General features: G+C 50.6%; 7 protein-coding genes across 7 annotated transcripts; 1 reads left to right on the top strand and 6 right to left on the bottom strand.

Annotated features, from left to right (window-relative positions):
- Nucleotides 1–89: 89 nt before the first annotated feature.
- On the bottom strand, nucleotides 90–1,626 carry M436DRAFT_44666 (membrane transporter; the record flags this gene model as incomplete). Its single annotated transcript, XM_013572439.1, has 4 exons — nucleotides 90–170; nucleotides 237–1,158; nucleotides 1,284–1,357; nucleotides 1,414–1,626. The coding sequence occupies 4 exons, from the start codon at nucleotides 1,624–1,626 to the stop codon at nucleotides 90–92; spliced, it is 1,290 nt and encodes a 429-aa protein (XP_013427893.1).
- Nucleotides 1,627–2,088: 462 nt separating this feature from the next.
- M436DRAFT_81509 (uncharacterized protein) lies at nucleotides 2,089–3,195 on the bottom strand (the record flags this gene model as incomplete). Its single annotated transcript, XM_013572874.1, has 1 exon — nucleotides 2,089–3,195. The coding sequence occupies one exon, from the start codon at nucleotides 3,193–3,195 to the stop codon at nucleotides 2,089–2,091; it is 1,107 nt and encodes a 368-aa protein (XP_013428328.1).
- Nucleotides 3,196–3,564: 369 nt separating this feature from the next.
- On the bottom strand, nucleotides 3,565–5,313 carry M436DRAFT_81508 (uncharacterized protein; the record flags this gene model as incomplete). Its single annotated transcript, XM_013572873.1, has 1 exon — nucleotides 3,565–5,313. One exon carries the CDS (start codon nucleotides 5,311–5,313, stop codon nucleotides 3,565–3,567), a length of 1,749 nt encoding a protein of 582 aa, XP_013428327.1.
- A 695-nt stretch (nucleotides 5,314–6,008) lies between these two features.
- Nucleotides 6,009–6,670, bottom strand: M436DRAFT_63437 (uncharacterized protein; the record flags this gene model as incomplete). Its single annotated transcript, XM_013572703.1, has 2 exons — nucleotides 6,009–6,543; nucleotides 6,600–6,670. 2 exons carry the CDS (start codon nucleotides 6,668–6,670, stop codon nucleotides 6,009–6,011), a joined length of 606 nt encoding a protein of 201 aa, XP_013428157.1.
- Nucleotides 6,671–8,695: 2,025 nt separating this feature from the next.
- On the top strand, nucleotides 8,696–9,789 carry M436DRAFT_44771 (uncharacterized protein; the record flags this gene model as incomplete). The annotated part of the gene is made up of 3 exons (XM_013572463.1): nucleotides 8,696–9,078; nucleotides 9,138–9,375; nucleotides 9,442–9,789. 3 exons carry the CDS (start codon nucleotides 8,696–8,698, stop codon nucleotides 9,787–9,789), a joined length of 969 nt encoding a protein of 322 aa, XP_013427917.1.
- A 1,825-nt stretch (nucleotides 9,790–11,614) lies between these two features.
- M436DRAFT_13353 (UBC-like protein) lies at nucleotides 11,615–12,109 on the bottom strand (the record flags this gene model as incomplete). Its single annotated transcript, XM_013572376.1, has 1 exon — nucleotides 11,615–12,109. A coding segment is annotated over one exon (495 nt), but the record flags the coding sequence as incomplete, so codon positions are not given.
- A 659-nt stretch (nucleotides 12,110–12,768) lies between these two features.
- Nucleotides 12,769–13,573, bottom strand: M436DRAFT_72469 (uncharacterized protein; the record flags this gene model as incomplete). The annotated part of the gene is made up of 4 exons (XM_013572787.1): nucleotides 12,769–13,101; nucleotides 13,160–13,300; nucleotides 13,354–13,382; nucleotides 13,441–13,573. 4 exons carry the CDS (start codon nucleotides 13,571–13,573, stop codon nucleotides 12,769–12,771), a joined length of 636 nt encoding a protein of 211 aa, XP_013428241.1.
- Between the last annotated feature and the right edge of the window lie 250 nt (nucleotides 13,574–13,823).

Genomic DNA, 13,823 nt, shown 5'->3' with positions numbered 1-13,823 from the left:
ACGAGACTGCGAAACCAGCGATACTGAGATACGCCATCCCCAATACGAAGGGTTCACTGCCTCATTGATGCCGGATTCTCCAGACTTGTCTAGCTACTAGCGATAGCCTGACTGGCCTTCAATGCACCAACCACAGAAAAGCAGATCAAAGGTGAGATAGCATAGGAGATCTGGAAATCACAGTCAATTCGAATCTCACAAAGAACAAAGCTGAGTGTAAAGGTGCGTCCACTTACGGTCAAGAACTTTGCAATACTCATCTTCTCCTCATCGCCAGCACCGCTAACGTCGGCAAGTGCAGTCAACTTCATCGCCGGCGGCCCAGTAGGCATCAGCATCATGGCAAACCACAAGATAGGGTCGTCAGAAAGAACACTAGTCTTGCTTGCCAAGACCCAGACCAGAGGGATACTGATCAAAGGCCAGATGACGAAGCGAACAATAGTGATGATGGTGAAAGGCTTCCAAGGAACGCTGCCACTCTGTTCGCCCTTCTTGTAGCGAAGCATGGCTTGAGACAACTTTACACCGACAACGACGACTTGCAGGGATGCGAAGAGGTCGCCGATATTCTTGATGGATGAAGTCAACCAGGCGTTGAGGTAGCCGCCTTCGTTGGGCGAACTGAAGAACAGTGTGTGCAAGGCAGGAACCAAGCCGACAATCCCACCAATGACTGCGCCAATGAGAGGTGGGTTCCAGAATTGATAGAGGAAGTCCAATGTAGCCTGCGTACGAGGAGAGAGCGAATTGTAGTAGTTACTCAGACGCTTGTGGGTCTTGTAGATGACCTTGGTTCCAGGACGTACAGCACGGTTGGGCAGAAGTGATGTCTCTTCGTTCTGCTCTTGATGCTCCTCGAGGGAGGCTCGTTCTGCAGCATCTTCGTCTTGGTCTGGTTTCTCGGGCTCTTCATCTGGTGAGTCCTCGTTCTGTCCGTTGAGCAAGCGAGGGCCAAGGGCGAAGGTCAAAGAATTCGAGACCATGGCATTGACGAGGAAGTATGATTTGGCACGGTCGACGGTGTCGCTGGATGCATCGAGCGAGTCGAGGATGCCGGTCGATTGCAGAGACTGAACGAGAAGGAGAGGGAGAGAAGTCGTGTTGTTAAAAGCGAGGGCGGGAGTGACCCATTGAGGCAGATTGAGGAATTTGGTCCTGTACAAGAATGTGTCAGCAAGCGTCAAGAACAGGGCAAAATAGGATGCTGAGGCTCAAGTTGTCCATGAAGCTTCGCGGAAAGTCTGTTGACGACAAAGTTCAGTATGCTCGATGAGACTCACACTGCAAGACCGAATACCATGCTAAGCACATTGTAGATGATGGCCCAAATGAATACAGCCAGATATTTGGTTCCCTACCACCTGCATGTCAGCTCCCTCTTCATATATTCTTCTTGGCAGTGTTACTCACAGATTCGAGACTCAGCTGCTGTCCGACATTGACGATCAACAAAGCAGGCAGGAACAGCCTGACACAAGCCTTGGAGATATCCTTCGCCGACTTCTCAGTCAGCAGATCGAATTGAGCTGCGATAACACCATAGAAGATGGTCAACAGCACGGCGAGGGATGCCTGCAGGGCTCCCGTGAATGGGATCACAAAGTCTTCCTTGACCCCCGTCATAGTGATGGTGATAGAGCTATCTTCAGTGCGGTAGATTGGTAGTGCTCGAGAGGAAGCTGACAGGGGGAGATGCGCTGTTATCTAGGACACGCGAGTATTCTCATTGCGGCTGAAAAACAAACCACTTGCATCACAGATTGTCAGATCGCCCAATGTGATTGCCAGGAACGCGACAAAGACGGCAGGAGCTCCAGGCATACGTCATCAACCCGTTGGTATACCGAGCAGAGCCTCAATTTTACCCCACACACGGCTCAAGACCGCTCAAGGGTCGTCAACAATCTCGTCTCGATTCTAACACTCAAAAATCGTCTCTCCAGACATGAACAATAATACGAGGAGCTAATAAGTCTGCTATACCATATCGCCACAGGATGAATATTCCACTCCACGATTACTCTCGCAGATCAACACGAACAATCAACCGTTTCGCACGTTTCCCAGATCTCTCCACCTCTGTCATCAACAGTCACCATTCCAACATGAGCTATCTGGGCAGATTGTCGAATGAGCTCCTTGTGAGCGAATGGTGATGCAAGCCAGACTTGAACGAGCAGTCAGTGTTGTACTTGCAGCAGAATCAACCATTCCAACTTCTGAACCCTCGAATCTTGGTCTCCCTGCCGAGACTGAAGGAGACTGCGTAGTGGTCTTGGTACCAACAGTTTCGGTTCCGCGAGGAACTCGAAGCGTTCTGGTCGTAAGCGTCGTTCCAAAGGGTGGCAGTGTGACCGCACGTACGCTGGGTTCCTTGGTAAGTCCTCCCAAAGCAGAGAAATCGCCGTCAGACTCCATACTCTGCCGAGCAACGAGCTTGGCCGCGCTCCTCCCTGCACCGTTCTGCTGAAGTTCCTTGTCTGCAATATCCTTCTTTTTCTCTGCAACCTGCTGCTCCTTCTTTTTATTTGCTAGCAGCTCCTTCATCTTTTCCTCCGAGATCACTTCCACAACATCATAACCAGAAGCTGTAGCCGTGCTCGCGGGTGTGGTGCTGGTAGGTACATCCTTGTCAGTAAACACCGAGGTAGTCACCGTGCAACTAGCACTTCCACATCCCGAACTCGTTGAGGTGGGTGCAGGATGTATGTTCGTGGTAGTCGTCGTCGACCACACCGTCGTCACAATGGTTGTGAAAGTGCTGCATCCTGTCACTGTCGAGGTTGACGTTACAGTCTCTGCAACGTTGATGGTTTTGGTGAACATCCGTACTGTGTGTTGAGTGGTGGTGACGTGGTCAGTGATGTACGCGGTCTGCATCTCTGTAGTCTGTAGCGTTACGGTTGCGAGATGAGTTTCGGTCTCTGTGGTATCCTTTGGGCATGGATCTGAGGAAGAGCAGGAAGCAGAGCTTGTAGTCGCGCTTTTACATGGGTCTGAGCCGCATGAAGTGGAGCTTGTAGTGGTCTGTAGATTGATGGCCTTGATATTGCGTGCAGCAAGAGCGCTGTCAGAGAAGCCGGAGCTGACAGTAGATACAGAGAGATCGACTTGTGTCGGCTGTGATACCGCATAACCTCGAATCCCCACGGCGAAGGATAGCAGGCACCAAAAGATGTTGGGGGGAAGCATGATGGGCGGTCGATCAAGTGTCCAGGACTAGACTCCGAGCCGAAAACTTGATGAAGCGCCGTGTTAGAGGAAAACAGGAGCAGTGTCGAGAGCGAGCTGCATTGTAACTTGCTCGCTTGAGATGATGGTGTGATTCAGAACATATGGATGAAGTTTAAATGAGCTGAGCTTTTGTGAGTTAGTTTCGTCCTCTCACCACAAACCTTAATCTAATATCTCGCTGCGCTGAAGGTCTCAGGACCGAGAACATGATGGTCACGACTTTGGCAATAACAAAAGTTTGGAAGAGAATGTGCATTTTATCATCGGCGGATATCGCCGATTCTCCATAGTATATTACACGGGAGGTCATGCGCACTGCAGAATGCCTCATTCTGACACAATGGGCTCAAGATCCATTCCTGTCTTGTCCTTGATATCCTCCACGACTTCGTCAATGCTCGTCATGATCGCGCCAAACTGGTTGGCGGCCATTCCCCAAGTCAGTCCCACGATATCTCCTTCAACATCCCAGATCACAGCTCCAGAATCTCCTCCTTGAGTCAGAGGGCCCAATCTGTTGACAAAAACGCTTATGTCAGGAAAGGCGCGAAGTTCAGCCTCTTCGGGAATATCTCCGGCCAGACCTTCAAGCTCGTAGCTCTCATCTATGGGCTTCTTGATGTTCAGGCGGGATGCTGCGCGGACGAAAGTGCGACAGCCATTGGTGTACCCTGTGCGAACGCCAGATGTGCGACCTTTGAAACAGATCCATTGATTGAACTCTAGCTTCTTCAGCTCCCAAACCTCGCTCCTCTCTTCGTACTCGTCCAGACGTGGATCGCTTTTCGGGGCCCTATCGAGGTCGGGTCTTTCGTTCTTGATCTTGGTCTCGTCTTGAGTGTATTCAACGAGTGCCCAATCCATCTTGCTGCCTCTCTTTCCTTTAAGACCTAGAGTGGAAGCCTGGAGTACATGTCCGATGATTGCGTCTTGTGGACGAGCCAAGGTTGCTTCAAGACCCTTGATAGTCTCTTTACGGCTCTCAATCTTGGCTGGGTTTTTGTCGAGGTGACTCTCGTCTTTAACGGTACGCTCGAACTCTCCTTTAAATTGAGCACGCTCGAGTTGACTTTCCAGCTCGCCTAGACGGGATTTGAATGACTCAAGACTGGCGGTAAGATCTTGATGGCTGGGAGCTTGGATAGACACTGATATTGTCCCATGAGCCGCTCCACGCTGATATCCCTTTTTTGCGATCAGATCTGCCAACACCTTGTCTGTGGGTTCAATGACGTGCGAGTTGGTTAGAAACACGGTTCTCTCTCGTTTGTCCTTAGGATTAACCAGACGAAAGTACGCTCCAAGAGTGCCTGACTGGTCGGCACCAACGGCAGCGATGCTGGAACCGACATGTGGAGGTCGTGGAAAGGTGCTCAGGAACCCAGTATGTGCAGCAGCTTCGGTGTCTTTGGTTGGGAGGATCATAATAGATACACTGGAAGGAAGCGCCATGGTCAACTCATTGTAGACTTTTGACCAGTCTCGTTTTGCGAGTGCTTTGACCCGAATACCCAAGACGCTCTTGTCCTTGTGGAATATTGAGTTGTAGAAGCCCGCAGTGAGTAAGTCATCGTCGACGTTGTTCTTGAGAATGCGAACAGCCTGAGTGAGATGATCCTCGAGATTCTTCTGGACAACAACCTGTCTCTCAATCGAGTAGAGACATGGTCCGGCGACCAGGTGTCCCTGAACCCTCGCAGGGTTGTACATCTCAATATTGAATGCGTGGTCTTCCATGTACGGCTTGACATATGCATGGATTTGTCTCACTGTGCTGACGAGGTTTTCCTTGGCGAAAGGTCCAGATACAATAATAACAAGAGTTTGTGCTGGAACGGTTCCGTTGGTGACGACAATGTCGCGGGCGAAGATTCCAGTCCTGACCAGATTGATGTTCTGAAGTTCGACGATATTCGCCAGACCTGAACGGAACTTTGGAAACTGTTGGCGAAGAGGAGCGGTCTCGAGGAGTCCACCTGATAGTTCGAAAGGGAGGACTCCATTTCTTGGATAGCCAACATAGTATGGTTCTGTGTTGGCTATATAGTCCTCGATGAGCGAGCGTGTCGAAGTCATGTTGTGAGATGATGGGGAACTGACTTTGCTGCAGATGGAGAAGCGATCGAGAGGTGGAAAGGTAAGAGTTCAGACTAAATAGACGAGAGTAACGAGATGTGTGAAAGCGTGAAATGTGTGAAAGCGTGAAATGTGTGGAAGCGTGAAATGTGAGTCATTCAAGTGATGCTTGTTGCCTAGATAAATTTGCTCAAGTTTGCTCGTCTTGAACTAAGATTGAGCGCGTATCATTAACGCGACAAAGCCGGAAGAGGAAGGAAGCAGGTGAAGGCAAGTTCAAACGGAGTGATGGGAGCTTCACTTGTCTTGGAAGTTGCTTCTCTCGGCGTGTAAAAGTGCGTGATGCGCGCAAACATCAACATTCGCGACGGTCTCGTGAAAAGGAGAATTATAGTCGGGCGCGATGATTCCATGTCCTGCTCTGCGCACATCTCTGATCTGGAAGGTACTATGCCTTTCCACATAGCGAGAATGTCACTCGAGGGTTCCCGAGGAAGCAAGATACGAGTTACAGATTTGGATAGTAGTTTGACGTACAAAGGTAGATTCCTGGCTAGAGCATGATGAACATACTGGTCTTCTAGATAGTTCTCTGCTGTTTGCAGATCACGATCTTCTTCTCTTGTCACTCTTCCTCCACACCGAGAATGGATATGCTTCGACATTAAAATGATGGGAGCATTGCTTTGTCCCTTCTACAGAGCCAACAGCATGCCAGCTAAGGAAGCGCCCACCACTGCCGCAAGACAGCTCTTGAAGTTCGTCGAGGCCGCAGACTGACCCAACTCCGCATCAACCCAGCAGTGACCAGGATCCTCATAGTAGTAACGACCTCTGTCCAGAACAGAAAAGCTCTTGATTCCCTTAGGCATGAAGTGATAAGACCCGGCATCCTGGCAACTGAACCCATCCCAAGTCAGATAAGAACTCTCGGTACAATTCTCCGCCATATAGATCTTGACAAGTCTGGCAGCGTCTCTGCCGACTTTGGGGTCGGTCTGGTTGAGCTGCCTGTAGGTCATAGCTGTCCAAGTGGCATTTGGGCTGAAGCCTTGAGCATTTTCGACGCTATAATCCCAGAAGTGTTTGGTGCTCGTGTTGCCGAAGACGTCGGCGAGATCGAAACAGGTGGATGCATAGAGGGCATTGGGTCTATCCCACATGGTGAACGAAATGTTCTGGGGGCCATGATCTTGCCCGTTGGAAAAAGTGAGTGTCAAATTTGCATCGCTGTGTCGAGTGTTAGAGCAAAGTTTCTCAAGGTACTGCTTCGAAGGAGAACTTACATCTCTTGGGCTTGCACCTGGGTTGCAAGAAACAGGGCCAGAAGAGTCGAGAGACTGCGGATGGAGTACATGGTGGGTTTGGAGTCTGAATTTGACAGCTTGGACAGAGAAATCAGGAGACGTTGGAGCGACACTGGAGACGGCGAGCAGAGCACAGGATTTATATCGGACCAACACTCAGCGGCAATCAGTTGATGTTCTGCAAGGTCATGTAGGCCAAGTCCAAGCAAATGGAACTGTGTTTGATCCTCACCACCGGGCCTGGCATGGATCAAAATCTCAAGTTTTGGACCAGTCACAACACGCCGTGCATTGGTATGGGTTGGTCGTGTTGCATCAGAATTGTGGATTGTCGCGTTGGTATTGGTATGTGGCGTTGAAGGCGGCTACTGGTAACGTGCCTCTCAGATCCTTCGTCTTGACCCATCTGAACTTGTGGTGAAGTGCAGCGCTTATGTGAGCCTGTGAGGGACGCCTGGAACTGCGGTTCCGTGCATGGATAGCGCGCCCGTAAGCGCCGTGTCACTCTATCCTGAATTGTAGTGCGGATGGTGTTCCGAGAGTTCGGATTCAATGCCTAATGTTTCTGCGTTACTTGACACATGTGGCTGCGCAAACAGTCTCTCTACTTGACTCGTGGTCTGCATTTGCTAGACTCGTTCTGAGTGTTGCAAATGTTGTTAGGCGCGCAAAGGAACTTCGGGGGTCTACAGTCAAGGCGTGTTGCCAAAATACAGGCTAAAGCTCGGACTCTCACTGTATGGCACGACTCAAGCACATCATCCACAAGCCAACAGTTCCAGCAAGCGCCGGTTTGACTGACTTCTGGGAGCTTGATGGCATGTATATTGACCAGCACGCTCAAAGACATGGCCTGGGCAAACAACGTCTTGAGTGGGGCCGTCGAAAAGGCCAGTCTCAAGAACATCTCAATCGTGACAAAGTCCAGTCCCGTCGGAGTATATGAGGAGTATATCTCTACGAGCGTTACGGATTTTAGTCATACAAACAGGAAGATTTTGAGCCATACTTTGCAATTGGCGACAAAGGAATGCATCTGATGGTTTGAGAAACTTCAGGCAGTAATCATTGGCTCAGATTATTGATGATGGAGTCTTGAGATAGATGCTGTTAGGTCAGACGTCGAAGGGGACACGTTGGCAACGTTATGCAGACGATGGCTTTCGGCTTGGGACAGTGCTGAATCCCCGGTCAAAGCTCACCTGCTTGATCAATCTACTTCACAGTGGGCCCCTTCCTCCCTCCAGGAGCTTTGGGATGACCACCACCCTTACCATGTGATGTTGCCTAGTTTACCACGGCTGCCGACACCATTGTGATCCTGGCATCAGCCACATACACGCTACAACAATCCAGCCAGTGGACTGGGACTTAACGCTGTTACCATGCAGACACAATCCTGTTTCTGGTACTGATCAACGTGCTCAGATCTATACTCAGGACGCTCAACTAGATGCAACTGTTGACTTGCCGCCAACCAACATCGCAAGGACTGGATCTTGAATCTTCATGTCCGCTACAACAATCAATGTATTTTGTCCAGCATTGAGCATGACCGAGGTCGCCCCATGTGGCGGGCGCTACTGTAGCACGGCACTGGTCTTTGTCCTGAGGCTCAGACTCTGAACCGCAGTCCTTGGCGCTGTTATACATCACTTCCCACCAACATTGCACACACTGCGGACCATACCCATACCTGAAAAGTTGTTCAATTGAGACCAGACCTTCCAACATGCTGTTGGGATACAGCATTCCTTGCGGGATAGAGGGGCGAAGCATGAAAGCTTCGAAGCGAAGTTGTAGAGCCATGAGCAACACCCTGAGCAACACCCTGAGCAACATCCTGAGCGTAGGGGCAAAGCAGAGGTTCGTGTATATAAGAAACTCATCGATTCCGTGGTAGTGTGCCTCTTAGTCAACGACGAACACTACAACAACTGGCATCACTCTCGCCAACCCTGTATTTCTGTCTCCCATCAAATCCAGATTCCACATTATCAGACACAATGGCTGGTGCCGCGTTTATCGAAGCTCTCGGATTGATCGGTACTGGTCTGGGCATCGTTCAGTTCGGTATGGACCACTTCGTTCAGAGCCAGAAGGACCCTCAAGGTACTGTCGTCGCTATCAAGGCTGGTGATGGTGCAGGCGCCTCAAACACTTTGGTAAGTATCCGCATTGTTGGGTTGCGCAACGCTAATACGATCAAACAGGGTGGTAAAATCTCCCAGGTATATGCCTACAACGCCCAAAATGTCAAGATCGGGTCAGCTGGAAAGCAGACAATGGCTGGCAATGGCGACTATCTGTCCTTCACCGTCGATCAGAATGTCCCAGGTTCGCAGGGTCAGTATATCGGTATTCAGAATAGCAAGGATGCTACCTGTGTCGCATGGATCACCGTCCAATCGCATGACAACACTCCAAATGGTGTATGGACCGGAGATATCGGACGAATGTACGTTCCATGACTACCTCCTCATTTGCGTCCAAGCCAGGCTGACGGTGCCACTCCAGGTGCGGCCAAACCTGGTTTGAGAACCAGGAACAGGCAGGCTATCTCCAAGACGGAACCCCATACCGACCTTCTTGCACCTGGCTCGATGCAGGCCACGATAGTGATATCCCCAGCGCGTCCATGAAATTCGCAGCCTATGCATACGGCGGCGAACTCAGCCACGCCACCCTTGAGGATGCATGTGCCTACACAATCTTTGCGCATGACGAAGGCGAGATCACCAGTAAGTCATCTGGAGTCGATTCCTGAATCTCCTTTAACGTATCACACTCAGATGCCCCCAAGCTGCCCGGTGTCTCCAAGCGAAGCAACCTTCTCCCCCGCGCCCGCCTCCCCTGGATGGAAACCAAACTCGTCATCTCCAACATCGCCACTCACAGCGCTACCAACCTATGCAACTCTGCCACCAGCTGGGGTCCTGACTTTGCCACTCTCAACGAAGGCAAACTTTGCGATATGTCGACCAAAACCCTGTATACGCTTTGCTCAAAGGAAAACGTCGATGGTTGCGTGGACATCTCGACTGCTTCAGGCAACGGCACTGCAACCCAGCCTTCGGTGGCTATGCGCAAGGTTTCGGTGGCGAAGAGAACTGTGAACAGTTCAATCAGGTCGTACGAGGACACGGCTATCTGGGGTGACGACAACTGATCGCCTGATACAAGATCTCAGGATGTCAAGGAATACTTGGATGGTCGAAGTAGAATGGTTACAGTATGGTTTTGTAGAAGATCGTGATAGTTTGTTCCATAAGAAGCAAGTTTATCTTTCCACTTCCAGCCCTCCATGTCTTGGCGACAGGAGCAGTACTGTAAACTACAAAACGCATGATTGCTTCGAAGATCAGGCGAGTGATCGAGGTCAGCACACATTTCGTAGACCCTTTGTAAGGGTGGTGCGGTAACAACAGACGACCATTTCAAATTTGAATTCAGAATGGAGATTTCCATTCGTCAATCAGCAAGAAGGATTCCAAGATTGGGAACTACACTCTTTTCTTGTGCTAGACTTGACGACATGGCTGAGTACACACTTTCAACGATCTCGGGCGAATGTGAGCGACACCATCAGACACCTAGGGTCTCGGAACACGAAATACGGCAACTTGAAAGTCATGTGTCAGAAAGAAGTAGTCCGCGGGAATCAATGCTGACTAGGAAGAAGACGAATGCTACCAATACTCAGGTATCCTTATACATGCCAAAACCAGAAGGCCACAGACCCATGCCCTTAGACACCTTATCCATGCAAAATGCCACATTGCCAATAATCGATATCCTCGATGAAAATCAAAAACCTTTCACCACCTCGCTCCCTTGACTTGAAAGTATCCTCCAAAATCACCTCTGTTCCACCTGCTCACATCGCCACCACAGAGTTTCCAAAGCTTCTTCTCCAACCTCTTATGTTTCACCCGAGTATCGGTTTTGCAAATTTTATTCTGCAATTCTTCCGCAGGTGCGAAAATGATACTTTTCTCTTTTTCTGCAGAAGGCAGTGCCACGAATGAAGAACTAGGCGGAGACAAAGGACGTTGAGGTGACTCCTTCGCCATCGCTGGGTCAAGTCTCCTAGCCTTTGCCAATCGCGGTACAGAAACAGAAACAGGCGTCCAAGTCTCGGAAACCTGCATCTTCGGTTTACGGCGCAAAGTCCTCGCTGCCTGAGTGGCCTGCGCAAGTTTCCTGTTCGCAGCGACCGCAGACCTGCGTTTTGGCAGATCAAACGAAACTTCCAGTTCTGAAGTATCTGCTTCTGTGTCGTTTGCTGCAAGCTCAAAGGTTGCGTTTGGTTCGAGTAGAGATGAGGAGTCGAGGATGGAAGGTGTGCTTTGGGATTGTTGAGTGCTGTTGAATTGGAGTCGTCTTGCTGCTCCTGCACGACTGCTTTCTGCGCGGCTGGGCTCAGGACGTGAGGGTTGCTGGAAGATGGCATCAAAGGTTTTCTTCTGGGGACTTTTTCGTGGTGAGGGTGGGTAGTCTATGCTTGTTGTGCTGGTGTCGCGAGTTTGTTTTTGAGCGCCTTTTTTGGGTGAAGGTGGGTATTCTGCTTCGGAGTCTGTCATGGAGAGGTCGGTCAGAGGTGCTGGAGGACCTTGTCGTCGAGGTGATAGTCTAGGGATTGGCGGCATGATAGGGGAGAGTGCAGAGTCATTTCCTTGATCCGCAGGTGTGATCTCAGATGAGTCGTCTTGCAAGATGGGGGTGGCTTGTGGCATGGGCAGACGAACCGCACCAAAGACATCATCTCGTACCGATTGACGTACAAAAGGACGAGATGCTGGCGGTGCTCGAGTAGGCGGAGGAGGCGGTGTTCCAGCCCTCGTCTTCCTTCCAGCGCCCTCAAACGGAGTTCCCATCATCCCTCTCGACAAAGGCGGCCCTCGCCTCCTAGTCTTACTCGCCTCTGCAACATCCAAGCCCGAGTCCTTTCGCCCCAGCTCCTCACTTTCCTCTCCCCTCCTCTGCGCCTCCAAAACAGCCTCTTTGAGCTGTTTCGGCACACCCGCCTGCAACTTCGTCATCATCCTCGCCCTCCTCTCAAACTGACTCCAATCGCCTTGCTCCAGAAACATGCCAGCCTCAGCATTCAACGCACTGCTCGCATTAGGCTGCACAAGCAAACAGCATATCGTAACAAGCACATCCCGCAAAGTCAACTTCGCATCCCAATCCCTCTTCAGCGTTTCCACACAAACAGCTCCAGTGCCATCATCGACATTGGGATGGAAAATCTTTGTGCGGAAATATGCTTTGGGAGGTTCTTGCGGATATGTGGTGGGGATTGTGAGGTGCAGTTTGAAGACGCCGAGTTCGTAGGGAGTGGCGCGTGGGCCTGCCAGTAAGATATCTAGGGATGTGAGGTCTGAGTCTGATGTTGTGCTGGGGTCGAAGAGATAATTTGGTGGTAGGGGGTTGTTGTGTAGAGCCGCGTGATCACCAGCTAGACGTCGCAGATTTCGTGAGTTCTGTTTGATGAAAGCAGATGTGATCAGTCACTTGTGTCAATCTGCGATATCAATATCATGTGATTATGCCTTACCATGTTTGATTATTCTCTGTCGCGGATGTCCTGCACTCCGCGATTCCCGAAAGTCGTGGGTACCCCTCAATATTACAATGTCGCAGGGCTGTTCCAAGGATTAATAGAAGAATATCCCGATTCGCAATCAATTTAGGTTTCTTTGGTTCGGGATGTTCAAATGCTGTGTAAACCTGCTGATGTGAGATTTGTTGTTTGTTGTTTGGCGTTCTAGACTTGCGGACGCGGACGTGCCGGAGTCGCGAAGCAAGCAATTTGCCCCCAATCTGTAACGCCAAGCTATAACTCTACTCATCAAAAAGAGCAATGTCGAATGCAATGTAAAAAGCGTGTATTATGTCGTGTACAAGTAAGCATACACTATGGATCAATGTATGTATCCATCGCCCTATCTGCCAATAAACCATGAAACCTGGTACTCAGAAGATACCACTTCCTTTCACCCCGCCAAACGCCTGTAATAGTTGGAGCAAGAATATCCATCTTGTCCTCTGTCGGTGACCGTTGCCATTCCCTGCCTAGCCTTTCCCCATAGGCTACTCTGACGCCATCAATACCAAATTGAAGAAAATTAATATCGATCCGAGTTTACTCGTCGTTGGACTTCTCTGTCATGGGCTTTAGCTCAGCACCTTGACCGCTCTGACCTCTCTTGCGACCACTTCCAAAGTGGAAACCGTGATGACTTGACGTGGGTTTGGCGTCTGTACCCTCGTCGTTGCTGTCTGCGAAACGTGACAGGAAACCGCGCTTCTTCGGCTTGGGGTCCTCAAGACCGACGTCTTCGAAGCCTTCGTCTGCTGTTGGTAGAGGTCTGTTGAGGGCTAGAGAGCTGCGTGGAGGTTGACGGTGGTATGAAGAATCGAGAGATTGGCGGGGACGGCCCTCGGGAGGGATGACGGGTGAACGAGCCGAGATATCCTGTGTGACTCGAATTAGTCTCTGGAGCAGTGCATGTGTCCCTGGAGTCGCAACATACGAATGAACGCCTATATGAGTCGAATGATTCTCTGGAAATGTTGAAGGGCTCGTCGCTGAGCATAGCACGGTGGCTGGTGGTTGTGTTGGTTGAGCTGCTTGACTTTGTCGACCAGAAGTTCTTGCGCTCGGTCGGGGAGGGCTGGTTGGCGTGTCAGTGGTGGGAGAAAAGAATCAGAGAGAAGGACTGCATACAGGAAGATATACGCCGCTGTCGTTGATTTCTGGAATCCGTGTCAGTCACATGTCGGAGGAGAGACAAGAGTGCGGGCGCATGCTAACCACTCAGCTTGTACTCGGCGGGCTGTCCAATGTCGATTGAGCGCGGAGCAGAGACATTGCGACTGGCGGGCTGGGGTTCGACGGGGCGCGCAACCTCTTCGGTGCGACGGAAGGGATTCCTGATGATTGGCATGACGGGCGAGTTGCGGTATTTGTTGAGCAAGATAGTGCAGGCGGAGTGATGCGGGCACGGTGCGGGGAGAGAGTCACTCTGCGATAGTCGATGCTGGGGAAGAGATGTCGATAGCGCGATAGCAGATCAATGGCAAGAAAAATTGAAGATGCAAAGATGGGATGAAGTGGAAAGAAGATCAAGGTGACTCGGGTTGCTCAAGCCTTGGCTTGCTGCGGAGAAAGGTAACTCGAATCATGATGCGGCCATC

Source organism: Aureobasidium namibiae, assembly GCF_000721765.1.
Source record: "Aureobasidium namibiae CBS 147.97 unplaced genomic scaffold scaffold_7, whole genome shotgun sequence".
NCBI lineage: Eukaryota > Fungi > Ascomycota > Dothideomycetes > Dothideales > Saccotheciaceae > Aureobasidium > Aureobasidium namibiae.
Note: the sequence above shows the minus strand (reverse complement) of the source record. Positions and strands in the feature narration are given on the sequence as shown.